The sequence below is a fragment of the Sturnira hondurensis genome, unplaced genomic scaffold (genome assembly GCF_014824575.4).
Source record: "Sturnira hondurensis isolate 20B ecotype Veracruz unplaced genomic scaffold, ASM1482457v3 Scaffold0019006, whole genome shotgun sequence".
Classification (NCBI taxonomy): Eukaryota; Metazoa; Chordata; class Mammalia; order Chiroptera; family Phyllostomidae; genus Sturnira; species Sturnira hondurensis.
This window is the reverse complement of record NW_028091637.1, coordinates 8,605,386-8,631,178: the sequence shown is the minus strand read 5'-3', so window position 1 is coordinate 8,631,178 and position 25,793 is coordinate 8,605,386. Positions and strand designations below refer to the sequence as shown.

Below are 25,793 nucleotides of genomic sequence, written 5' to 3'. Positions count from 1 at the left end.
AGCACACTGCATGGCTCTCGGGAGACCAGGCATTGTGGAGGCCTAAGCAGAGACCCCCAGGGCCCCGGGGTGCCAGGGATGCTGATGATGCATTGTGCCCGCCGGTGCCGCCCCCTCTCTTGTGCTGCTCCAGCCACTTATGTAGCATCCATCAGGCAGACTGTCCGTGTGTGTCTAGTGGCCAGGAAACGTATGGCCCAACTCAGGGCACCTTGGAAAGTGAAGTGGATGCCAGGAATAGCTTCACCAGGAAAGAATGTAAATAAATCAGGACTCCTCTGCGCAAACCAGCACCCCTCATGATACGCTCTCTTAGTTGTGATTTTAACTCTCTCCTTCTTGCTCGTGAAAGCATGTCAGAGCAGGAGGAAGGGGATGTTACATGGGGATAAACGAAAGTGCTCTTAGTTTGAAGAAGAAAGAGTTGCTTGCAAATGTCTGTATTTTAGCCTGATTAAAAATGAGTTGCCTACACACCACACAACTAACTGAGTGGAAGTAAAATCCTTGGATCCTTGCCTATACCTACACAGTCTCCTGACCAGAGCATTTTCCCCCGTTATCCCCGATGACTGGCTGTACAGCAACACCATGTCTTAAATCTCCATCACATTTCGTTCTTCAGTTATGATATTTAACCCATTTTGTTTCCTATGAAAGCTGTTTCCCTGTTTTCTCTACCCCTCCCTGAGAAGTGATGTGTTTTTCCCTCATTAGAGCGCCTCAGTGGCTTCTTTGCATAAGGCGCTGAGCTAGAGCAGGTGACAATGAGCTGTGGATTTCCAAACCTCTGGGCAGAAGCACCCCACCATCCTGCCTGCAGGTGCTTTTTGGCTATTGCTCAACAGACTGAGAATTCATTGCCAGGGAAAAACCTTCCCTCTCTGGCAAAGGACCACAAATAACTATAAGGACAGAACAGTTAAAATGTTCGAAAACTCCTGTTTTCTAAGTTCAGAGTAAGTCCAACTGGTTTAAAATGGTGGCTTCTTGAAGAAATGTGCCTGAGTCACCTATTCTTAAAAATAAACATGGATTAGTCCGTGCATGGCTGGATTCAGACAGTGATTATTAATTAGCCATTTGTCAAGCAGTGGAAGCATCAGAAGGAGAAAGAGAGGGGGCCACCCAGCATTCTGTCTGGTCTTCTTTTCTCCTGATTGGAGGGAGAGAAGATGGAGGTGTGATGGAAGGCCCCTACCTTTCCAGTGGCCTCTCTTTGAGGCTTGGAGACCTGAGGGGGGTTTGCTTTCTCCCCCTAAAAAGGAAAACCGAGCCACACGAGCAACACAAATACAGCACTTGCTTTCATTTAGAGTGGCTACTACCCTCAGTTACTCACAGAAACGGTGACGCCCCAAATGGAGTACTCACTGTGTAACCGGAGCTATAGCTAGAAGTGGCAAAGCCAGCAAGAAGGGTGAAGAGAGGATTGCTGAAAGGCAAACTAAGATGAATGAAGATTCATCAGAAACTATCGATCGCTGGTTATAGTAAAAGTACCATAATGTTGACCTTGGGGGTTGTTATTGGTTTTCCTTTCTTTTCTCTCCCCCCACCACCATGGGAAATTTAGAGACAGCCACAGAACATTTATTCAATGCCAAGAGCACATAGATCAGTGCGGTGAGGGAAGTTGACATTGAAATGTGGAGTGGAGATGTTCCAAAGGAAGGAAGGAATGAATGGCATAGTTCTGTACAGAAGAAGTCAACGCTTGATGGTTGAATTATATTCCACTTTCTTCCCCGGCTAAAAATTCTAGCGGCCACCTCTAGTTGTTGAACGTCATATTTATCGAGTGCTTTTCCTGTGCAGCACACTGTGAAATAGGTACTGTTGGAACTGGTTTTTCTGGCAATAAAAGCTATTGAGTTCCAGAAAAATGTTTAGCTTTTTGATAGTAAGGCCTCTGACACGTATACTGTTTAAGTGAAAACACCGCGGCTGATAGATGCATGTCTGAGAATCTGGTGCCCGGATATCATTCTTCCCAGAGCCTTTGGTGCCCTTCCCAGGTGCTTGCTTTTGGGCAGAACTTGCCTATTGATCAGGCAGGTGCTTGATCAATAGGGGCCCTCTGTGGGCCCTTTCCTACATCCTTCCTGCAGTCAGTGGGGAAGTGCTGAGAGAGGAACCTGGCGAGGCTATCCCAAGAAGCAGGCAATGTAATCTGCTACATGTGGTTACACCCCGATCACTCTGTTTTGGTTTTGCCCTAACTTAAGAAAATAATAATACTGTCATTATTTCAGACCCATTTGAAGTGGTCTGAAAGAAAGTGTTTAATCAATTGAATCAGAATTCAACTTGGTCTATTTCTGTGTTCATGCACTTCCTCAAATCCTTCACTAGATGGTGTTCCAAATCAATCCATGGTCTCTGTGCCACATTGCTTTGGTCCTGGAAGAAGGGGAGAACCCGTAGCCAGCCACCCCTCTGTGACTGACCTAATTCCCTTTCTCTGGCTTTGGGAGTGACTGAACCTTTCATTATGCAATGAGTGATTAGGTCTGCATATTGTTAAACTTCTTCTGCAGGCCATTCTCGTCAGTATTTTACCGGTGGTTTTGACAGGAAGCACTTGTGTATGATTGACAGGAAGCTTTGCTAGACCCATCATTAGTGGCCCCAGTGAACCAGCTGGTGCTGTGAATCAGGAACAAATTCATTTTACCTTCCTGGTGAAGACAATCAGTTCAAACCGCAGGCCACAATTCTGACAGAAACTGAAGTCCACGTTCGGTGAGTCGGGTGGACAGATGGGGAATGCATAGAAAGTATTACAGAATATGACAGGCCGGTGGAAATGCGTAAACCCTGTGCCCCCGTATGCAAATCCTTGGGCCACGTTCCCTTAGATATGGCCACGGCTAGAGTCCTCGTCACAAAGGAAAGGGTACATTAATGTTCTTTTAAAATATTAAAAAAAGTGCATTTGATTCACAAAAGATACTGGAGATTGTCTTTCAAAAAGAAACTAGATTTGAGGATGCTGTAAAACTGTCCAATGTATGAATAGACATCAATTTATGCTTTACTGGAATTACTAAGTGTGTTTTGTCTCAGATTGTACCTAATTTCACAGTTTTCTCACTCCCTCCTCTCCTTTCTGCTGGATTATTTAGACAGTTAAACATGTCCGCCCTCATTTTGACAGCTATGTATGAAGCTAATATATTATTGTCGGTAGCCAAGTAGACTGAATTTTTTCATAACATGTTTGAGGTCTGGAGGCAGCTCCAGGGCAAAGGAAAAACTTTTCGACGGCCTAATGGGTTGGGTGCTCAGATCCCTGGGGGGGGGGGGGGGGGCGTCGATGGCCTGGTTCCACTTGTGATCATTTGGCTGTCAACATGAACAGCATAGAGCCCGATTCAAACCGATGAGATGCTTCACGTGCCAGGCTTAGCTCCGGCCTCCGATAATAAAAGTCATCTGAGGGGCAAAGAGAAAAATGCAGGACCCTGAAAGTGCCATGGTGTAGCGATGTCCTTATATAGCTGCTGTAATTTTCCAAGACACCAAAAAGGCCCAGTGAGGACGAAGAACGGAGGAGAATTCCTGGCCTAAATTACATCCTTCCACTGTGGGAGTTTTTAGTACCCTTAGTGCCCTGCTGCCTAGTGCTCACACTCACACTCACACTATTTCCTTTTCACTCCCCTGCATGGCTGGGCCCCAGGAGCACCAAAATACAACACAGAGTTTANACTTGTGATCATTTGGCTGTCAGCATGAACAGCATAGAGCCCGGTTCAAACCGATGAGATGCTTCACGTGCCAGGCTTAGCTCCGGCCTCCGATAATAAAAGTCATCTGAGGGGCAACGAGAAAAATGCAGGACCCTGAAAGTGCCGTGGTGTAGCGATGTCCTTATATAGCTGCTGTAATTTTCCAAGACACCAAAAAGGCCCAGTGAGGACGAAGAACGGAGGAGAATTCCTGGCCTAAATTACATCCTTCCACTGTGGGAGTTTTTAGTACCCTTAGTGCCCTGCTGCCTAGTGCTCACACTCACACTCACACTATTTCCTTTTCACTCCCCTGCATGGCTGGGCCCCAGGAGCACCAAAATACAACACAGAGTTTATAGAAAGTGGTTTTTGTACATGGGATAGATCCAGTTCTTTTTTTGTCCAAATAGATGAATGGCAATTTTATTAGCAATTATTTGAATGGCATTTTTTCCTTGCATCCTAAAATTATACCTCATTTTTATTGCCTGGTGTCTTGAGTGTGAAAAGTCAGATGACTCAGGACTAGATACTGTTTTCAAGTGAGAAGGAAGTACAGAGTATAAAGAGAAAGAAGCTCCTTGCAAGAAATGTGAGCCCACCTGGCCACCTTATTGCCCGACGGGATTTGCCCTGATGCTATTTCCCATGCCTCCGTGAAAGTGCCAATGGTGGTGACTGCATCTCTCAGGAACTTCATGTTCCTTTAACAAGGTGGTTCCCTTATTTGAAGGCTTCCTATCCGAATCATAGGAAAACTTTGGTAAATATTCTATTTCCAGACCCAACTTCTTAGAGAATGGAGGTACGCTAAATCTGCAATGAGTGATGTCCTAAAATCTGTAATGTAACAAGCATCTCCAGGTGATTCCAAAGCAATTTTTCCCCATTCCAGAAACACAGGACAGTGTGGCCCAAGGCCTGGTGCTAATGCCACTGTCTCCACTCACCCCTAGGACCATTTGAATGCTAGGATTAAGTGAACCCTAACTCACTTCTCTGTTCTCTACTCTCTTCCCTACATGTTTACTTAAGTACACAGCTATATTGCACCTCAGAGCAATTTCACTTGCCTTAAAATTCTCCTATGAATAAGGTAGAAGTCTCCTTAAGCATATATACAAATTTTACACAGGACTATTTTTATCTTTATTTTTATACCACTTCAGGAGGAAGGTATTCATACCTACCTTGGTTTTTTGATGAGGGAACTATGATAGATGTGAGGCACATCAGATAACCCATCTCATGAACAGAAAAGACTTCACGTGGTCGTTAATGATGTTGGTCTTATTTCGGCAAAGAGGGGATGGAAAGAATAGAGGGGAGGGTATTTTACTATTTTGGGACTCCAAGAGGAGGACCAGAAAGTAAATTTAAAATGTTAAATCAGGCAGAAAATTAGATCTATTTTTCTCTGGTGGCATTTAATTTATAGGGAGAAAAATGTGGTCAATTATGTCAAGAATTATTCTTACCAGCACTTTATATTTCATCTTAATTTATTCCTGTCTTATGAAGTGGCTTTTATTATCTGTATTTTGCATATGGGAAAACCATGAAATTATCCAATGCCCTTCAATGTCTACTGGGTAACTTTTAATCTTAAAACAATATCAACATGGTTGTAAATCATTAGGCCTGTTTTTAGGATTTTTTTCTTTTGTCTGTATATGTTTTTATGTTTTCTTATGCTATAGCAGGAGTCACTTGCTGACCAAATTCAGCTCATTGGCTGTTTTTGTAAATAAAGTTATATCGAACACAGCCATGCTCATGTGTTTTCTATTATCTATGGTGGTTTTACTCACAACCTAAGTAGTTGCAAGAGACAATGCATGGCCTTCAAAGTCTAAAATACTTATTGTCTGGCCCTTTAAAGAAAATGTTTGCTAATTCCTGTGCTAGAGATCAATACTACCTCTCTGTATGACTAAACCACTTTTATGATGGTAGATACTCATTGACTAGTAGTTTAATATCATCAAGTTGTCGCCTTGACTTTGCCTGTGAAAATCTAAGTGCATGATACCCTCAGGGCTGAGGGCTTTAGTCTTCCGTCGATAACTCACAGGAGATTAAAGTCAAACTTGCAAACTAACAGGAGTTCCCCAGGTTGCTCTAAAGCTGAACTCATCCCAAGGCCTAACCTAATACACCTTAGTTTGTATCATATTAATTAGGTTTCACTTAGTTATACAATAGCAACAAATGAGTGCCCTGTTCTCCCCTCACAATCTCAGTGATTTATGATGATGAAGGTTTGCTTATTTTTTTAAATCACATTTCCTGTTTACCGAGGGTCAGTAGCAGCTGTGTCCTGCTGCTCTCTGGTCTCAGGCCTGCCCCCGCGCTGAAGGTGGAGCCGCCTCTGGGACATAGCACCCTCACAACAAAGGGAAAGCAGAAAAGGATTGGGAGAAACACACAACAGCTCTTAAACTTTGCTCTCAGATCGGTCGCATGACAATGGAACGGTGACACACACTCACTCCTGCTATAAGGAGCCACTGCAGGTTACCAGGCAAAGGCACAGACGCATACTCTTGACAGCAAGGGGCACATTTGAATAATTGACAACATAACAAAATCTACCACAGGCCATTGCAATCAATCCCCCATCTGCCCACTAGAAGGCATCCATCCTCTTAACTAGCACTTAGGTAACCAGCGTGTGTTATAAAATCTCAGAGTTATTGCTCTGTGTGAGCACGTCACCCTCTCGTTCTTCCTCTGGGTGGGTTATTGTTCTGTGTTTAGTTCTGGCAACCCAGCCTCGCCTCATCTGCCACACATGTGTTTCTGCTTTGCTTTCTGGGGCGAGTGCCTATGACTTGACAAATAATCAGCAGTGAGGCACAACGCAGGTCTGGTCAACAGCTTTGATTTACGCACTAGTTTGAGGCACTTCATTTATTCCAGATCTCTGCCTTGTATTTGTCGGGGTTCTAAAATGGAAAGTAAAAATCACCTAAAAGGCCATCTTGCGATACAAGTTTCAATTTCCTTTTTAAAGCAAGCGAACCCTTTTGTGAGCCCAGAGATGAAAGTTGTCTGTTAAATGCAGATATTTCTGGCTATTCTGCCCAGAGGTCAGCAGAGCAGAACAAGATATTAAAGATAGTTCCCCAAACTGGGTCAGCACTGTGTTAAAAGCTGAGAGGATTATTTCGGGAAGCCACACAATAATCCACTCGTACAGGTTGAAAAACTTAATTTAAGGAGCGTTTTTGGACTTCGAAAAACTGTCTGAGGAGATGGATTAGCCGGCCAGCAGAGCACACGACATTGTTGTTCGGCTTCCATTTTTAGTGCTCCATTCAGCAGAACTTCATTATTTCAAAAGCTAAGCAAAAGCAAGTTTTAAAAAGCAATTTCATCGCTTTCTACCTGTCTCTGAACAAGTGAGTCAAGAGAGGAATTCAAAATTATGGAGCAAGAAAGAAAAAGACATGATTTTTTTAAAGTACACATGTTGAACCACTTTCAAAATTAATGTTAAGGCTCAGAGGTTATCTCATGGGTATATGCTTTTGTTTGCTTATGTGATGTGTAAGATGAATATGCATATTATTAAGCACGAAGAGCCTTCTCATTAAGCTCAGTAACAAATTAGGAGCCTCTGTCTGTGGTGCTGTGATTTAATGTTGTTCTGGGAGCGCCAGTGAATGTGATGACCAGACAAAGACGTTGGCTTTAAATATTGAAGAGGAGAAGATCCAGATGTGTTCATTTTAGATTGTGTCATTGGGTGTCTATAAAACCCAAGGACATCAAATAAAAAAACTTTTTGTAGACAAAGTTTTTTCTACAAAAGGAGACTTGCTGTAGTAGATGTACAAAATTGAATATCTGAACAAGGGTTTTGTCTTACAGAAAGAGTAAGCAACTAGGAGCTAGAGAGTTGAAATTTATATCAGAAGGCAGCTTATTAGTCAGAATAATTTCACCACCACAGCAGGAAAAAAATACATTAAGTATACAAGAATTAAAGTATGTAGCAATAGAAGAAAACTCTCAAGTTTTTTTTAAAAAATATTTTATTTATTTATCTTTAGAGGGGAAGGGAAGGAGAGAGGGAGAGAAATATCAATGTATGGTTGCCTCTGCCGAGGACACACAATGTATCGTGTGTCCCCTGCCAGGGAGTGGCCTGCAACCCAGGCATGTGCCCTGACTGGGAATTGAACCGCGATCCTCTGGTTCTAAAACTCTCAAGTTTTAAGGCCACAGAAACCTCTAATGTTCCAGTGACATTTTCTGTTTTGCAAGTTACTCCCAATGTGGCAGCTTTAAACAGCCATTTCATTTCGCTCACCGACTCTGTGGGTTCGATGCAGACCGCACGGAGGGGGGAGCGCATCTGGAGCCAAGTCTGGGAATGATCGGAACCGAGCTCTTCCCGGTGCGTCTTCGCTCTCATCTTTGCTGGCTGATGTCGGCCCTTGTCTGGGACCTCCTTTGGGACTGCCAACCAGAGCACCCACATGAGGCCTCGCCATGTAGCCTGGCATCCATCAGAGCATGGTGGGCTCAGGACAGCGGGACTCAAAAAGCGAGCGTTCCTGAAAACTCGTTGGACACCGCCTCACTCTGGAGGCCACGCAGTGTCCACTGCCTTTGAATGCTAATGAACCTGCCGCAAATACGATCCAATTCAATTCTGAATTCAATTCTCCGAAAGAAAAGGGGAGTGTCAAAGAAATAGCAGCTGTATTTTTTTAAAAAACCACCTCATTTAGAAACTGAAAAACACCATTAATTTGAGATGAGAAGATTAATTTGCCCTGATTAATACAGGCTTAATATAATTCTAATCATATGAACAGAAGGTTTTTAAAAACTTGCCGAAGTGTTTCTAGATACCATCTAAGAGAATAAGTGGGTGGCGGTAGGTAAGAACATTTTGAACAGGACAACTGCTAACAAGGGGATTCCCCTCTCGAGCTCTGTAGTAGTTTCTAGACTACAATAAAGAAAACAGCTTGGATTATTCAAAGAACAGACATAGGAACCTTACAGGAAAGGAGGGTGAGGCCCAAGTGTTCACAGGAATCATACCTGTTCCCCGTACATGCTGGGGAAAGAGAGGCATGTTGCATCAGAGGTGTTGAGACTGCTGGTTAAATGTGGAGTATGGGGAGAGTACCTCTAATCTATGCCAGATACACATAGAATATTCAAACGCATTGAAAGTTTTGCGTCGAAATCAAATCAGAAAGAAACAAATATTTATTTAATCTTGGGGTAGATAACGCTTTCTAAGTATGACACTAATGTTGAAAAATGCATGTGTGTAATTGATTGGTCTAATTATATAGATATTAAAACTGTACACGAAATAACTAGAAACAAAATTAAAAGCAGATGAAGAACTTGTAACATGAAAAACAATCAGATAATGTTGTTAATCATAGGGGTCCTTCTAAATCAGTAAAAAAAGAGAAAGATGATCACTTAAAATTGGCAATGCACATGAGCAAGCAGTTCACAGAAGGAACATATTCAAATGACCAGTGGGTAAGTGGAAACCCTGAGGCCTTCCTGGTGGAAGAGCACAGGAATGGAATAGCAACTACCCACGAGAAGCGAAAGAGCCCTTCTGTCGGACAGTGGTATGGCAGAGTTGCCGTTCAGTTTGTAAAATTAACATTTAGTATTTATTATTACTCTACTTGAACATGACAATTCATGGCATATCTTTAACTCTTCACCAGAAGAAGCTTAAAACCTAGAAAGAAACCTGAGGCTGACCCATGTTCTTCTCTCATGCTTTTTTAAAAATTTTATTTATTTATATTCAGAGGGGAGGGGAAGAAGAGAGGGAGAGAAACATCAATGTATGGTTGCCTCTGGTCTGTCCCCTGCTGGGAACTGGCTTGCAACCCAGGCATGTGCCCTGACTGGGAATCGAATCGAGATCCTCTAGTTCGCACGCAGGTCTGCACTCAATCCACTGAGCTACACCAGCCAGAGCTCTCACACTTTTTGAACATGTCAAGAATCTTTGAGGAACCATTTCACAATATATGCGTGTGTGGGGCCATCACATTGTACATATTGGTTTAGCAAAGCAGCCTGCTTCTCGTGACTCTTATTTTCTAGCTCTGTCAAGAATGGCAGACTACCAGAGCCCCTTGCTTCCTTTAGACTGGTCACGTGGAAAGTGTTTTTCTGGTATTCCAAAATGATAGACCTTGAATAATAATACTAAATACATTGCCGATCTAATTTCAGTACGGTCTTTCTCAATGGCAGGGCCCTTTTGGTCAAACTCCTACAGAGAACCACAGTCTGTAGGACAGGTAAAGTGCAGCTGGATTTAGGCCAAGAAGGGCCCTGACTCGCTTGCCTCCTTCTCAACCCCCGGGGCAGCCCCTCCCCGCTCTGCAGCCGCTGTAGCCTGTAGCCCCTGGGACACAATAGGGACACCAAGACTTGGAGGAAAAGGCAGCTTCCGGTTTTAGGTAGTAGGTAAAAGAGTGTTGAAGGATCCTTTATTATATAAGGACGAATATATAATTTCCTTTTGTTAATTTGCTTGAAATGTGCAAACCTAAACACTGTAGCTTAATATTAACAGTATTCATTATTTTAAAAAAGGAAAGAAAAAGAAAGAAAGAAAACTCTTTACAAGTATTTATGCAGATTTCAGTGAGGAACACCCGATAGTTAACATTTTCTCAATATTTTTATGAGTAGTACAGGAACAATAAGTATTTTTAAATATCCTCATGGTAGCTCTCTTTGATTTGGTTAAAAAAAAAAGTAAAGCAAGCTACATGAAGTATGTGACTTTAAAAGCTCAGGTTGTGCCTCTGGGGTTGCAACACCAGGCATTTTAGGATGCACTGGAGCTAAATAAAGAAGGGAAATGATATGAAATGACATGAAAACTGCTCTACATAGGGGTTTAAAGAAAAGCCATAGGGAAAGGTGGGTGTAGGTTTTGTGCACGCAAACTCACTGCTAGAGAGGCAGTGAGAATCTGTATTTAACCCACAAAGGGCAAAAAAGACCATTTCAACTTCAGTTTGCCCTGAAAGAGAATAACCAGTGCAAAAAACTATAAACAAGGCAGGGATGAAGGCGGTGGGTGCGAGTAGGCAGTGGCAGGAGGGTGGGTTTGGGCTGGGGGGCCTCACTGAGGTGCATTCCTTGGCAGACCGTGTGGAGCAAGCCCTCTCGGGCCAGAGCAGCATAAACCATGGGATCGCTTCCTTTTTGTTAGGCCTCAGAATCTAGTATAAAACCATAATTCTGCGACTCAGGAAACTAAGCCTCCCAAGCCTAATATGCAGTTTTGGCACCTTAAAATTATTGCTGCGCCAGCACCAGGACCGGCTCCCGCACCTGTGCCTGAGCCACCGTCGGGGTTTGGCGCGCATGCCCCAAGGAGCCTCCTGGGCTGTGAGAGGCTTGTTGGCATGGAATGAGTCCAAAGCCAGAGTTCCAGCTGCTAATTGCCCACTGCCAAAAAAGTGGGAGGGAATAGGATTCTCTGGAAAGTTGCCCTGAGAAAACCTGTGGGAAAAGGAATCAGAATTTTCACCCTCTTTAGAATGCTTCTCTCTCAGAGTGTGTGGCTGAGCTGTGAGTGCGGCATCTGTGAGGCTGAAAATAAGGGAATCTGATCCACCCGCGGCAGTGGGCATCGTGCTGGGACCACCTCGAGGGCCTCCACCTTGTGTCCCAGCTAAAACGGCCAGGTGCAGCATTTAGAAATGTTGGACCACTGTCCAGAGGACCTAGACAGAAACCTGGGATTGCCCCATGTTCTCTTCTCAGACTGAGAGATGCTCGCTGAATATGCCAAGAGCCTTTGAGGAACCATTTCACAATGCATGCGCCTATAGAAATATCATATTGTGCACTGTAAATGCGTACCATTTCTATTGGTCAGCCATACCTCAGTGAAGATGGAGAAGTAAAAATAAAACAATAACAAAAAAGAATCAAAGGGAAGCAACAGAACAGTCCTGTTAGTTGCTCAGGATCCCGTTTACCTGGCTCACCCATCCATTTAGTCAATCCTTCTGGACCAAAGCAAGGGTAATAACTCATGAGAAACACTGAAAAGATCCAAAAGTGTCAGGACAAAGTACAGGAGGTTTCTCTGAGCACATGGGGATCCTAGTCAGTGTTTTCCAACAGGAGCACAGTGACATTTTGGGGCAACAGAAGTCTCCCCTGGGCAGGATGACTGTAAGCCTTGTGTGAAATGTTTGGTACCTTTGACCTTCAGACATAAATGCGAATAGCACCCTGACGTCATTGCAATAACTCAAAAACGCTTAGACTCCTTTCCACATGCCCCTAGAGAGGGGGTGCTTCCTGGAGCTGAAAATTTCCAATTACCTGTCACATTAAGGAACAATATAGGGATTTCCCAACCTCGGCTAAAATTTGGGAGTTGGCCCACAACAGTTACTGAAGAACTATGAGCTCAGATGGCGGCTATGACACAATTGAGCATTAAATTTTTGTTTTATAGAGTGTGTAAAACGTTTATTGTGTCCATTCTTCAGCTAAAGCTTTCGGTTCAGTTTGGTTTATTTTCACGACTGTTCGTTTCAGCTGCCTTGAATATACGGCCGGCATTAGGTTTATTGGAATTGCTGTCATCGGCATTTCTATGCTGTAAACACCAACTGTGAAGCTGTGTTCTTTTGTCTTGCTGGGATTTGAAACTTTGTTTTTTGTGGTTTTGCTCCTCTGCATCCGAAAGGGTAAATGAAACAGGGCAGTTCTTCTAAGTTAGAGCGCTTGTCTTTTTGTGCATGCCTGATTTTGAGATATCTTTTGGAGGAAAATAAGGCTAAAAATCTGTATTTGAGAAAAGGTATGTCCAGTCAAAGGACAGCCTATTTCTCCATGTTTTGCCAAGCTGAAATAATGTCTTAGCTGCATATGATTTCATAGGCAATAGGCCACCAATTTTACATAAGTAAAGCTTGGGAGGCTTATACCAATGCAGGTCACTTCTGCATTATAGGAAGGCAGATGCCAGGGGAAATGGGTAAAGGAGTAAGAGCAGAATTGGGCAGGTGAGGATAACAGGAAACACGGGATTCAGCAGAAGCAAGGCTTTACCTGAGTGTGGTTGGGAGGGGACGTGAATGTCTTGCACGAGATAGACGGCCATTTGAACATTTCACCTAAAATGGCATATGGTGTGCTTGAGTGTGATATTCTGTTGCAGAATTACATGCTTATGATTTTGTAATAAAAGATGTTGTAATTAAAAAAGGGCATTATTTGTGCCAGATCCTGTATATTGAAAGAAGCAAATTGATCCTTTGAGCAATCAAAACAAAAAGGTTTATTGTTTCCTGAGCCCTGGGTGAGTGTGTTGAACACTTTATTGGGTTTTACAATCAGCAGAAATGTTGGCTGGTGTCTTCTTTGAAGGTCACTGGCTTGTTTTACTGTAAAATTAATATAAGCAATTTGAGAAGAGAGGGCCACAATCTCCATGCCCCTCCTCCCTGGAAACTGTTTTTCCTGTCTAAAATGCCACTCACCTCCCACCCCACCATCAGTCCTTCCAAAGTGCTAGTTAAGGGACTGTGATTCTTCCTGTTTGCAAAGTTGCATCACAATAGCAAAAACTTAGGGTGCTTGGTAAGTACGTAGACCACCAAGCCTGTCTCCTTGAGCTTCAAATTTGGTTGCTCTGGTTCGGGGCCTGAATCCTGGTGACTTATACCTTCCGGCATATTTGGGAAGCACCTAATCATGCTCTTCAATGTTCCTTTGATAAAAATGGCTGGACAACACAAGGAGACTGTCCAGTTTTGGAACAAGCTCATGAATATGGGGACAAGTGACCTTTTCAGTATATGACCTTTTCACGTATCCAAAGAAGTCAATTTTAACTTATAAAATATTTCTGCATTCTCAAATATACTTACACTTACTTACAAAATACTTTACACAACACATAGATATTTCATACAATGGAAACGCCCCTGCACACAATATATTTCAATGGAAAGCTTCTCACCTCACCCCCGTCCTGCCACCAGCCAAACTGTCAGGATGATCAACAACTGTCTTTCTTTTTAAAGGAGAAAAGAAGTTTACTTTGTCAGTGTTGGGAAAAACTTGGAACTTACACAGAAGATTAATAAAGAAGTGGCATACATGAGGTACAAGATTGAATTTCTAAAGCTGCTAACTCACAACCTCTCAGAATTATTTAAATACAATTAAGATGCTTCAGGGAGAAACAATAAATTACAACTTATGTTTTCACAACACTTTGAAATGCTCATGTCTCAAGAGATAACAATGAAGTCGTGTAATAAAAGACCAGGTATGAATGTAAGTTGATTAAGAACAAAATCACTTTAAGAAATTAATACTCTGGTCAAGATGGAGGTGTAGGTACAAATACTTCACCTCCTCAGGCAACCACAGAGAGAATTACAACTGTATCCCAAAAGAAATGACACCCAGAACTGTCAGAAAATCAAGCTGTGTGTAAATCTAATGACCAAGGATTTACAGAAGCCACATTCTTCCAGATGGGTGCCTTTTCTGAGACAGGGAGTCAAAGCAGTTCCATCTAATACACAAAACAAACACAGGGAGCCTGCCAAATTGAGGAGACTAAGAAATATGGCTCAAATGAAAGAATGGAATAAAACTCCAGAAAAAAAAACCCGAAAGAAAATGGAAATAACCAGTCTAGCAGATGCAGAGTTCAAAACACTGGTGATCAGGACGCTCAAAGAACTCATTGAGTACAGCACCCTCCCCCCCCAAAAAAAAGAGGAAGAAATGAAGGTCACACTAAGTGAAATAAAGAAAAATCTACAGGGAATCAACAGTGCAGAGGATGAGGCCAAGAATCAAGCCAATGATTTGGAACACAAGGAAGGAAAAAGCATTCCATCAGAACAGCAGAAAGAAAAAAGTAAAAAAATGAGGATAGGCTTAGGAACCTCTGGGACAACTTTAAATCTACTAACATCTGAATCATAGGGGTGCCAGAAGAAGAAGAAGAGCAAGAGGTTGAAAACTTATTTGAAAAAATAAGGAAAGAAAATTTCACATGGTTTTGCCCTTCCCAGAATGCCACATAGATGGAATCATGTGTTAAGTAGCCTTTATTAAGAAGCCAGTCAGGCTTCTTGCACTTGGCATGATGGAGATTCATTCATGTTGTATCAGTACAACATGAACTGATACAGAGGGGAGAACCCTCCCCCCAAAACAGAATTTATTTCCAAAAAATGTGTATTTATTCTTATATCTATATAAGAACATCTATACTACATGGAATACCACATTTGGGGCAAGAGAAAAACTACTCACATGTATTCGGAAATACAAAGGAAAAGTTTCTGTGCTGTGAGGTAACAACTGTATCTTTTGAATCAAGTAAGACAATGCATGTACTACATTTTAAAGAGGTAAAGCTAACCATTACCACAAAAACCTTTTTATATAAGGGTAAATAAATAACTTTCTCCTTGGGACTGTACTGTTCCTACGCCATAAGCAATGTTTTCTTCCTCTGGCTGTTCCTTGAGCAACAACTGCCCGGGACAGGACAGGGGCTACAAACTGGAGGATGTCTGTTCAGCCGAGTTCAAAACCCATTGCAACTCTCCTGAGTTTGCACCTGTAACAGAAGAGCCGTTCATCACTTACAGTCGGAGGAAACCCAGAAAACTGGTTCAAAGATAAAAATGCTCATGTATGTTTTAGGAAGTTCCTATATGTGGCATATTGTTGAGCTCTTTCAGAGTGAGAAATTGGTGAAATACCCTTTTCCACTGGAGAACATACTTTCTTTAAAAATTGGTGCTAAAAGGAAAACATATGCAACTGTGTTTAGACTTCATGATCCATTTTGATTGTTCTGTTGACCTTCCAGTCACTGGTTCAGGAAAGGACATGGTGTTGCCTTATTGATGGAGATACATATCAGAGAAAATTAATGAGCAGATGAAGAAATTGAATCCTGTCTCATATGTCCAGTTTTCTCTGTCTGAAGAAAAGGGCACGCTCTCCAGGGTAGCTTTTCTCAGGGGCTAATTGGCCGGCAGCCTGTGTGGACTGCCTGGCTAGCTCACTGGGATAAAGAAGTCTTCGATTCCTAAACCACCACAGCACCCTTCTCAGAAGGAAGGAACCTGAGGAGCCCATTCCAGACCTCCGAGGGCCTTAAGCATGCTAATTGTTCTCTTGAGCTGTAATTCTTCTGTTCAAGCCCTGGCCCTTGAGGCTGTTTATGCCCTGAATTCTGGGCATAAGAATTATTGCTCCCCCCGCCCACCTTGGATCCACATTATACCTCTATCTGGCCTCATAAAGTCTGAGATGTCCCTCAACTTTACAAAAAAAATCAGCGACTTAATGGAGAAATGAGTAATGTAGCTTATTACAAGTCTCAGAAACAGTTTTGGTGGGGTGCCAGGTACAAAGTGTAAATATTTCACCCCAACTCTTTCATGAGCTAGATTTTAATAGTCTATTCAGGAGAACCTTCCCCAAGCTAACATGGGGGATGGGGCTTAGTCGGCACCCAGATTAGTGGGGAAGAAAGCATAGAGCAGGTTATGTTTCGTGATTGTTCGAGAATCGCAGTGTTGGAGGAAAGCCGTGGGTGACTCTGCTCACCCATCCACGGCTCTGGTTTCGTGCTCTGCTGAAGGAGGGTCAAGGAGACTTTGTCCTTTCTTGGCTCAATGCAGACTTTCTGAAAGAAGCCCAATGAACATAATTTTCCATGTAGTTTTTCCTTTGAGAGGATATGTTTTACGTATCATAATATGTGTTTCCATTTTGACCAGGGAGTTGGTAAGTGATGTACAAAGGACAGCCTGGAAGCCATGAATGGTTGTAACACTTTATGCGGTTTGAAAATAATCCAAAGCAGTTTAACATGTTATGACACGTGAAAGTCATAGGATATTAAACTTCATTGTCCCTGAATAAAGTTTTATTGGAACACAGTCCTGCTCATTCGTTTGTAGATTGTCTAAGGCTGCTTCTATGCTACAATGGCCGAGTTGAGTATTTGCAACAGAGACTGTATGACTTACAAAGCCTAGAGTATTTATTATTTGGTGCTTTACAAAAAAATAAAGTTTGCCATCCCATACCTAGAATAACCAACGTTCAAGTATAGCAGCTGCATTCGCCCTCATCCTGTTGCTTTCTCAGGGTTTATTTGGCTTAACTGTGTATTGCAATGAGTAGCTTTGGCATGGCTAGGAGCCCTGTTTTAGAGAATATGGAAGAGGAACAGGTGCAGGAATTTTAGTGAAGGCATATAGACATTAACAAGTCACTCACTCTTTTAATTGGCTCTATAAAAAATTATTGTAAATAATTTTCTGCATTTGATATACCTCTCTGTTAGGTCACATAATCGTAGAAAAATGTTGATTACAATAAAACTCTCATAAGTTACCCTTCAGTTTTTACTTTGCCTGCCTGCCCCGTGATCTACCTACAAGATGTGCCAATTATTAGTAGTTTAGCCCCCTGTTCCTCACAGAGTCACTGCTTCCTTGGAGAAAATGGAATGTAGATTAATTAAACTGAAATTGAGACGATGGCTCTCAACTCTGGATTTTGAGGAACACGGTTCTTGGTTTAGGGGAGAATTCAGCCAATCACAGTTCTCTCTGGATACTTTATCTCCACCAGTGCACTGAGGCATGAGAAGCTCTGAATGGTATTTCTGCCCAGAGTCATACAAGAAGCTCATGTAGTTGCTGTCCCTGACATTCTCTGCACCAAGATCACCTCCTTTAAATATGGCTATGTGTTCTCAGCCCCCCTGAATGCTGTGCTACCTCATATTTACCACCATATTTACAGGTGGTAAATGTGACTGTATCACCTTCATAGCAAAGGGTGGAAACAGTTGTATAAAGATCCTAAAGTCTCAGACATTTTGAACCGTTTAGCCTCATAATCTTTGGACTAGACTTCGAAGAACTGATGCGGAGGCTTCATGATCAGGTCCATGGTTTCACTGAAAGGCCATCGTGACCGAAGCAGTTCCAAGATTTAACAACTGGGAAATGTCTGGGTAAACTGCAGCTCAGTGGCATGGTGGGATACAAAACATCACTCAAAATGGGGTGAAGACCGTGCCAGTAAGCAGAAACAAGTGTGTGATATGACAAGACGATGCATGACTCAAATGAGGTACAACCACAAGGAGCGGAGAGAGTTCCAAGAGGCCAGCACTGCTCAGGTGTGGTCTCCAGCCCCATGCAGACCCATGAACTTGGCAACACCAGTGTGCAGTAAGAAAAGCATGGAAATTGGGAGTTACTATTAGAAATGTTTCTAACAACACAATAAATTTACTGTTGAATTTTAAAACAAAAGAAGACACTTGAGCTTGTATTTTTAATTTTATTTTTACTTAGTAATTTATTTTCCTTGAGTAACTTTTATTTTATTTCATGAAAGTATACCTGCAATTCAGTAGAAAAAAGAAGCTTCCTCCCAGTTTGAGAAACACTTTATATATTGGGAAAAAATGCATTGCTGTTAACATTAAGTATGTAACACATTTTTCAAAGGAGATGCCATTTTATGGACATTGCAATTTTATTTTCATAAAGAGGCGATTATGGTACCTGGTCAGTTATTTGTTATCAAATTACTATACTTGGCCAGAATGAGAGAGTTGTTTCATTTATTTTTTTCCTTGGGTTTAAGCAAGTTTTAAATATCAAATGCTATTTCATCCTGCAGGGATGTGACAACAAAATTCTGTTTAAATGGCTAAATCATTGCTGGGACATTATTTAAAGGGGCAGAAACAGCAGTCCTACAGAACACATGTCAATTAAGTTCCTGTGCAACCAGAAAGAAATGTCCGGACCTCCCTCCACTTAAGATGCAGGGACCAGTGCACTGAGGCATGAGAAAAGAACTTGATTTACAATTTGAAGGAAAACCAGCAGTAAAATAATTGAGGGCCGGAAGGCAATCTCACTCCTGCCAAATTGCTTTCCTCCATGCATGCTCCGTTTAGGGATGCTCTTTGGATATTTACATTTAGTTTGTGCATATTTTCTTTCCCCTATGAGGATTCCATCCTGTCGGATTAGGGCCGTTTCTCTGCTGTGATCAGCAAAAGAGAATATCCAGGTTACCCAGCACTGGGTTGTGCCTGGAGTTTTATCACTCCAGGGTGATACAGTTTTAAGTGCAAAGGTGATGAGCTGGCAGTTAATGAGAATAGTCTGGGTCCCTAAATCGCAAAACACGAGTTCCGTTCAAATAAGCTTTAACTTGAGTTCACGGGGATCAGACATGTGAAGGCAGATTGCACATTGTAAGGAGCTGGTAAAATATTTGTTAACAATAAGCACCACTAGTCCCACAGTCTAATTTGTGGCAGAGATTTAATGATCATCAACCTTGGTGTTGCTCATGGCTTTCTTTCCCCATGAAGTATTCATAGACAAAGAAGGCCTTCCCCTCTTGCCCAGGAGTAATTACCTCTAGAAATTAATTTTACATTCATAAAATATGTGAGGTGTTGTCAAACCCTCACTTAATTGGTTCTCCAAGTCACATAGATATTGAGTCATTTATTTATAATTTTTGAACATCAGTGACAAAATTTGGCCAAGAAGTTTTGTTCTTATGCCATTGTTTTGCCCGTGGAAGAACACTCTCAGGCCTTACACGACAGCAATTTAAAGATCAGAAATATCTTTGTACTGAAATATTGAGGGGCCATCTTACTTTGACCTTTCTTGGTCACATCAGAAGATATTTCTGGTTTGCTTACAAGAAATGCAATTGAACGGATTTATTTTGAAGATTGCCTCATGGAAGCCTCCGACATGTTGATGAGTTGGAATCAAAATTCTAATGCTCTCCAAAGATAAGGCATGAAAATATCATTTGGGGGAAGAATAGAGGTATTGAAAAGCAAACAGAAATAGACAATGCAAATTAGACCTGAGCCAAGAACATGCCTGTTTTAAATTTCAAATCGGCTGTAAGCCAGAGTCAGTTTTGCCCTGAGTAACTAGAAGAGGAGAGAGAAGAAAAAGAAGGGAATTTTTATTCCCCAAACGCAATCTGAAGAATCAAAATATGTAAACTCTAAAATGTTAGAGTTTTATGTAAACTCTAAAATGATAGCCTGGAATTTCCCTACCAGATACTTGTCCCTGGTGAAGCAGATCTCCCTAGTATTGATCAGCACGGGCAATACTGTGTTTTTCTCCCGTGTCTTCCGTTTATGTCAAGAGGCCTCTTGTTCTTTAAATACAAAAGAAATGTGCTTTAGTTAGGAGCCTAAGTCACTCCACAGTGCTGCACTGCTCTCTGACCAAAAACAAGGATTTTGAGAGCTGTGAGTAGCAAATGTTGGGTTAGAAGTTTAAGTCACATGTGGTTGAGACATATGCGTGAACATACATGCACATACACATACGTATGTGCACGCACACACACCCATTCACATCCACACCAGAAACCCTCCTGCCTAAGGAGGTAAGGTTTGGTCAGTTCAAGCAAATAGTCCTAGAAAAGCATGTGGTACATACGTCACTTAGACATTTTAACTTAAAGCACCTCCATGTGCCTTTATTCCTCCACCTTCTAATGGAAAGGCTTTTCTCCACCTTCCCCTATGAAGTGAAGATTTCCACATGCTTCCGAAAAGCAAGCGAGCGAGGCTTTTCTTGGGTAGAGATCTGATGATCAGTGGTTCTCCACTGTTCTTGCAGAAAATACACTTCAGAAATCACCTGTCATGTCCAACTCAGGTTTCTCTAAGTGGCACGAGGGCACAGGCACCCGGGGAGCCATCTGTGCACAGAAGTCATCTGGACTCTGAATATTTTCTTATAAAGCATTTACAGTTCTCCTGCCACACCTGACTTGCAGCAGTGTTTAGTGGCCCCCCTCCTTCTAGCCTTTCCAAAGGATTCCACTTAGTTTTTATGGGAGGCGCTCTCTTTTTGCAATAAACTTTCATTTGCTTATGTCTAATTTCACTAGATTTTATAATCCTGATAACAAGTGATACTTGCATAAAGTGCTTTGGAAGGAAACCCAAAGGATGCTTGGAGCGTTCAAAACCAAGTGTTTCTGCCAGATATGGCATTACCCACCAAGCTCCCCTGCTTTCAGCATCCACTGGACACTTGTCACTAAATTCTGCAAAAAGACTGGTGGTAGTGATTATTTAATCCTGGTTTTCTAATCTAAAAAGCTTGGAATACAACTTGTGACACATTTCCAGGTAGTTATAGAACAAGACGGTTCACATTTTCCCCCTAACTTGACCTCTGGCTTCATCGTTCTCTACAATTATTTTCTGTTACGCTCATATAACAGTTTCTCTTCATGTTCCGTTGGACTAAAAGGACTCCAGTATTTTGCAAGGATGACAACGTGATTGTGCTTCATAGGTGTTTCCTTTTGCTGTTGTAGGCATAGTGCAGTCCATGTTTTGCAAGATTTAGGGTCTAAGATTAGCACGTGAGGAATAATGTGCTTAGTTAAAGTGATCCTTGAACATCCCTTGACGAGTCTGTGTGGCTAAGTCCAACCCATCCCATATCCAGAGTTCTAGAACCCTATTTTTCCATCAGCTTTGGAATTGATCAACGTGATGTCAAGTGTCAAATAAAATAGCTTGGCATTTCTTCTGACAAAATGTAGGTATGTTTTAAGACTAGAGAGGTGTGGGATGGTAACACTTGGAGAGGGGCTCGGGGAAAGTGACATTTATGCCTGTCACCTAAGCAATTGTAAAGCACTCGGTGCCTGGTATTATTTATAGATCTCTTCCTCCCCTCTGGATTAGCTAAGTCTCATCTTTCTGAGCAAATGAAAACAGAAACTCACAGTGTTCCCTTTCCGCATATTCAGGAGGACATGCTCAGAATCTTTTAGAGTTAAAATAAAGTGGAAATGGAAGACCCTTGCTTGCATTTCCAAGCCAGTAAGAGCTCACTCTTAATTTTTTTAAGTTGGCGTTTCAAAAATGAACTTCACTAGGTTACGTGTTTATCAGCTCATTCTTGGGTGGTCATACTGCTGATTTGAAAATGGACTTATTTTTTCCTGTGGTTCTTAAAGTGGACTAATTTCTTCAAATAGGAAACTTTTAGAGAAATTTGCGCATATAGATTATCAGCGCCCATTCCTCTCACGTTAGCTGGAAATCTTTAAAATATGGGTTTTCTAATCTTATTAGTAACTTTACACCTCTTAAGAACAGACAAGAGTGTTTATATTCACACATGTCCTATTAATAAACTAATAAACAGTCTTCAAAATAGACCTGCACATAATACATTTATTAGTGTTTATCTTGGTAGTCTATCAATGCAAGGCTGTTATTTTGTGGTTTTCCCGCCCCCCACCCCCCATCTATGACTTTTTTTTCCTTAGGATGCCTGAACTGGAGTGTTTTTGTTCATTTGTTTGTGTGTTTAGTTCAGACAACATTTGACACCTGAGACTGGGAGCCCTGAGGACACCTGGTTTGTTTTGAATGAGGCAGCATTGCTGGATGGTTCAGGTTTCAAAGTGGGGGCTTAAGTGAGACTGCCTGGTTTTAAATCTCGACTCTCCCATTTACTGAGCACAGGACCTCGGGCTATTCATGTAATCTAGGCACCTCCACTTCCTCATCTATAAGTTTGAATATAAGTTGTGGTATCTCCCCATGGGGTTATTGTGAAGAGTAAATGAGTTCATATATTCCAAGCACTGGCATCAGTCCTCCCATGTCCTAAGGTCTCAGTAGATTTTTAATGATGTCAATCTAGTTGTGTACCTGAGAGTGGGACCCACACCAGCTGAGGCCCAGTAAACGTCAGATGACTGGGTAAAATGGGTTGCGATGCCTTGGTGTTCTGGTCTTTCACCTCTGCCCATCCTCTCCACCCATGCAGGTGGCCCCAGCCATTAAGGAGAGGATGATGAAGAAGGGAAGCCTGATGCTGGGCTATCAGCCCCACCGGGGGAAGGTCAACTTCTTCCGCCAGGTGGTGATCAGCCCTCAAGTGAGCCAGGAAGACATGGACTTTCTCCTGGATGAGATAGACCTGCTGGGTAGAGACATGTAGCTATGGCTTTTGGTCCCCCAGAGGCATGGGTTCTGTCCCAGAGAGGGCTACAGATCCAGTCTGGGGCACTTAGGGGATTCCAGCCCTTCTGGTGAGAAATAGGAAACGCACCCCATCCAGGTCCAGCAAAACCAAAATGCTAAATGAATAGTGTTAAGGACTCTAGTTGCCTGGGCATTACAACTGCTATGAAAGAGGAAGTGAAAATGCATGTCTCAAGGACTGTCCCTGGGACAAACAATTGAAGAGATTAGAAAGTACCAGGTGGTGCCTGGAGACTAAGCTTTCATTGCTCTCTAAAGGATGTATAAATCAATGGTTTAAAGCAGAGTTTCTCAAAGTGAGGTCCCTGGACTAGCAGCATGAACAGCACCTGAGAACTTGTTAAATATGCAGATCCTTAGCCCCGCCCCACACCTCCTGAATCAGAAACTCTGGCAGTTGGACCCAGTCTTCTTTCTGTGTTTTAAGGAACCCTCCAGCTGCTCCTGAGGCAAGGTAAGATCTGAGAACTAGTGGTTTAGTGAAACTTTATAATGACTGCATAGTCACTCTGATGTTTTGCCAACAAAGGCATATCTAATATTTCAGGGGTCCTTGAGCCAGTCTTTGAAAATATATGCAGCTGTGGCATTGGTAGCAAAAATGTTTAGCTGCATCGGAAGTATATGTCCAAGCTGGTGTTCAAAAGAGAAACTACACACGATGCTTACTTTATAAAAGAGCTATCTTTCATGCAGGCTGAATGCTTATTCTCAAAAGTTGAGATGAACTATTATCTATTCTAAATTACTTAAGAGATCAGAATAAAAGACAAATACTTCGTGGTGTGGTCCTTTGAATCAAAGCAATAGTCCTAATTCACTTCTGAGGATCACTGTGGCATCTGCTCGGCGTAGATATTAGACGTATATGTCTCTAACGTATGTACTTCTTTGAGCTCGAGGGGCCCATTTCTTAGCTCGCCCCCTGCGTGTTGAAAATAATCAGAATGAAGTCCACGGTGATGCAACATTCCCTTTCTTAAGCTTTGAAATAGTGGTGTAGATCATTAAGTGATTCATATTGAGCAGAGAATCTGGGAATAGGAGGCCTTTCACCTCTCCTCCATTTCCCCTGGGGGAGTAGGTGACAGTACTTCTGTCCCTTGTCCTGCTCTTAGATTTCTAGGAGAAGCTCATGTGACCAGGAGACAAACACAATTCAGAGGTTGCATAGTTCAACTACGTGAAATTATGAATGTAATTAGACTCTGACTAAGAAGGCAGGTGGTTGCAGTGTTCAAATATTAGACTTAGCACATTCAATATCCTTTTTATAATCCACCATTGGCTTGTGCTGTTTAAACTTTGTAGAGTTAAAGTCAGATAATGTACTCTTTGCTTTTATTCCATATTTTCATTTTGGGGTATGTGGTTTCTTAATATCTCCACTGGTCAAAGAATTACTTCAATTTCTGGTGATAGGTATTGCGTCCCTGTTTTGCATTTCTTACTGCCTTTTGTTTTAATATCTTTATAAAGTGTTCCTGGAAATAATGTTTGGATTCATTTGGGTTTCATGAAATAAAAAGTAACATTAGTACATGCTTAGTATTGTTTTCTTTCCTGTCATTTCCTCTTTACTAAGCTGTATCAATACAATTTAGAAGTGATTTGGGCTCGGTTGGCATTTTAGCCATTTAGAGAGTAGTAGGTTGAAAGCAGCTTCTGAGTTAACACCTTGGATTCAATGGAAACAGCAGTTACAGCAAAGTGTGGACTCACCTGTTGTTCCGTCTTTCTTCCTCTACAAGGCAAGCCACGGAAACTCAATAGCCACAGCTCAGCTTCAGCTGTGCCTTTTTTGAGAGAGAAAAGTCCTTGATCAATCAAAACAGCTACTACCAGGTAGTCTGAAAATTCCATTTTGTTCTTAAAATGTAAGATATACAACACAATGAGGTACTGACTGAATGGACAAGAACAACTTTTTGATAAAAGGTCAATTATAATTCACCCACTCATTAAAAACACGGATAGTTGTGCTCCCGTGTTCTGGGCAGTTATCAGTGCTGAGGACACGCAGCGAATGAGGCAGAAAAAGTCTTGGCTCTTCTGGAGCTTTCAGTCCACTTGGGGCAGACAATCAACAAGTAAATGTGTAACGAACGAGTAAAGTGGTAATAAGTGTTTTGAAGAAAAATTAAAGAGCGTGAAGACATAGAGTAGGAGAGAGTGAGTGACCTATTGGAAAAAAGTGGGCTAGGCAGGTCTCTGCATAAGGTACCATTTCAATGGAGACTAAGGAAGTGAGGGGGAGAATCATGTGGGTGTCTGGGGGAAGGGTGTTCCAGGTGGAGGGAGTGGCGAGCTAAAGACTTGAGGAGCTGCGACCATGCTACTTCAAGGACCAACACGAGGTAAGCTTGGCTCAGGCAGAGGGAACCGTGGGGGGAGTGGGAAAAAAAGAGATATCTGGTGGGCCTTGTAGGTGGGGACTTAGAGTTAGATGGCGACACTTTGGGGAATCTGAAGAAGGTTACACTTTTTTATTTGTATTATTATTTTTTATTGGGTTCATTGGGGTGACATTAGTTTTAAAAAATACAGGTTTAAAAGATACCACTCAATAAGTGTGTAACCCATCATATGCACATCATATTGTGTGCCCAGTGCCCCAAGCAACGTCTCTTAATGTCCCCACTTTCCCCCCTTTGCCCACCTCCCTCCCACCCCCCTTTTCCTCTGGCCATCACCACACTGTTGTCTGTGTCTGTGTGTTATGTATGTATGTTTTTTGGTTAATCCCTTCACCTTCTTTCATCTAGCCCCTCAACCCCCCTCCCCTCTGACAATGGCTGAGAAATTGATGTAGGTTGATAAAGTTTGATTTCATTTTAACTGTTGGGAGTCTTGTTTGCCTGGTTCAAGTCTGTCCAGTTCAAGCTGAGCAGGGCCAGTATTGCCTCATTGAGAGATGGACTGATCCA

The 25,793-nt window shown here is 42.1% G+C and overlaps 1 protein-coding gene across 1 annotated transcript in view; it reads left to right on the top strand.

Moving 5' to 3' along the window:
- GADL1 (glutamate decarboxylase like 1) overlaps positions 1 to 24,180 on the top strand; it is a 164,263-nt gene extending 140,083 nt beyond the window's left edge. Inside the window, exon 15 of the mRNA XM_037070782.1 lies at positions 22,649 to 24,180. Coding sequence (XP_036926677.1) covers positions 22,649 to 22,822 — 174 coding nt within the window. The 3' untranslated portion in view covers positions 22,823 to 24,180. The remainder of the gene's footprint in view (positions 1 to 22,648) is intronic.
- Positions 24,181 to 25,793: the final 1,613 nt, after the last annotated feature.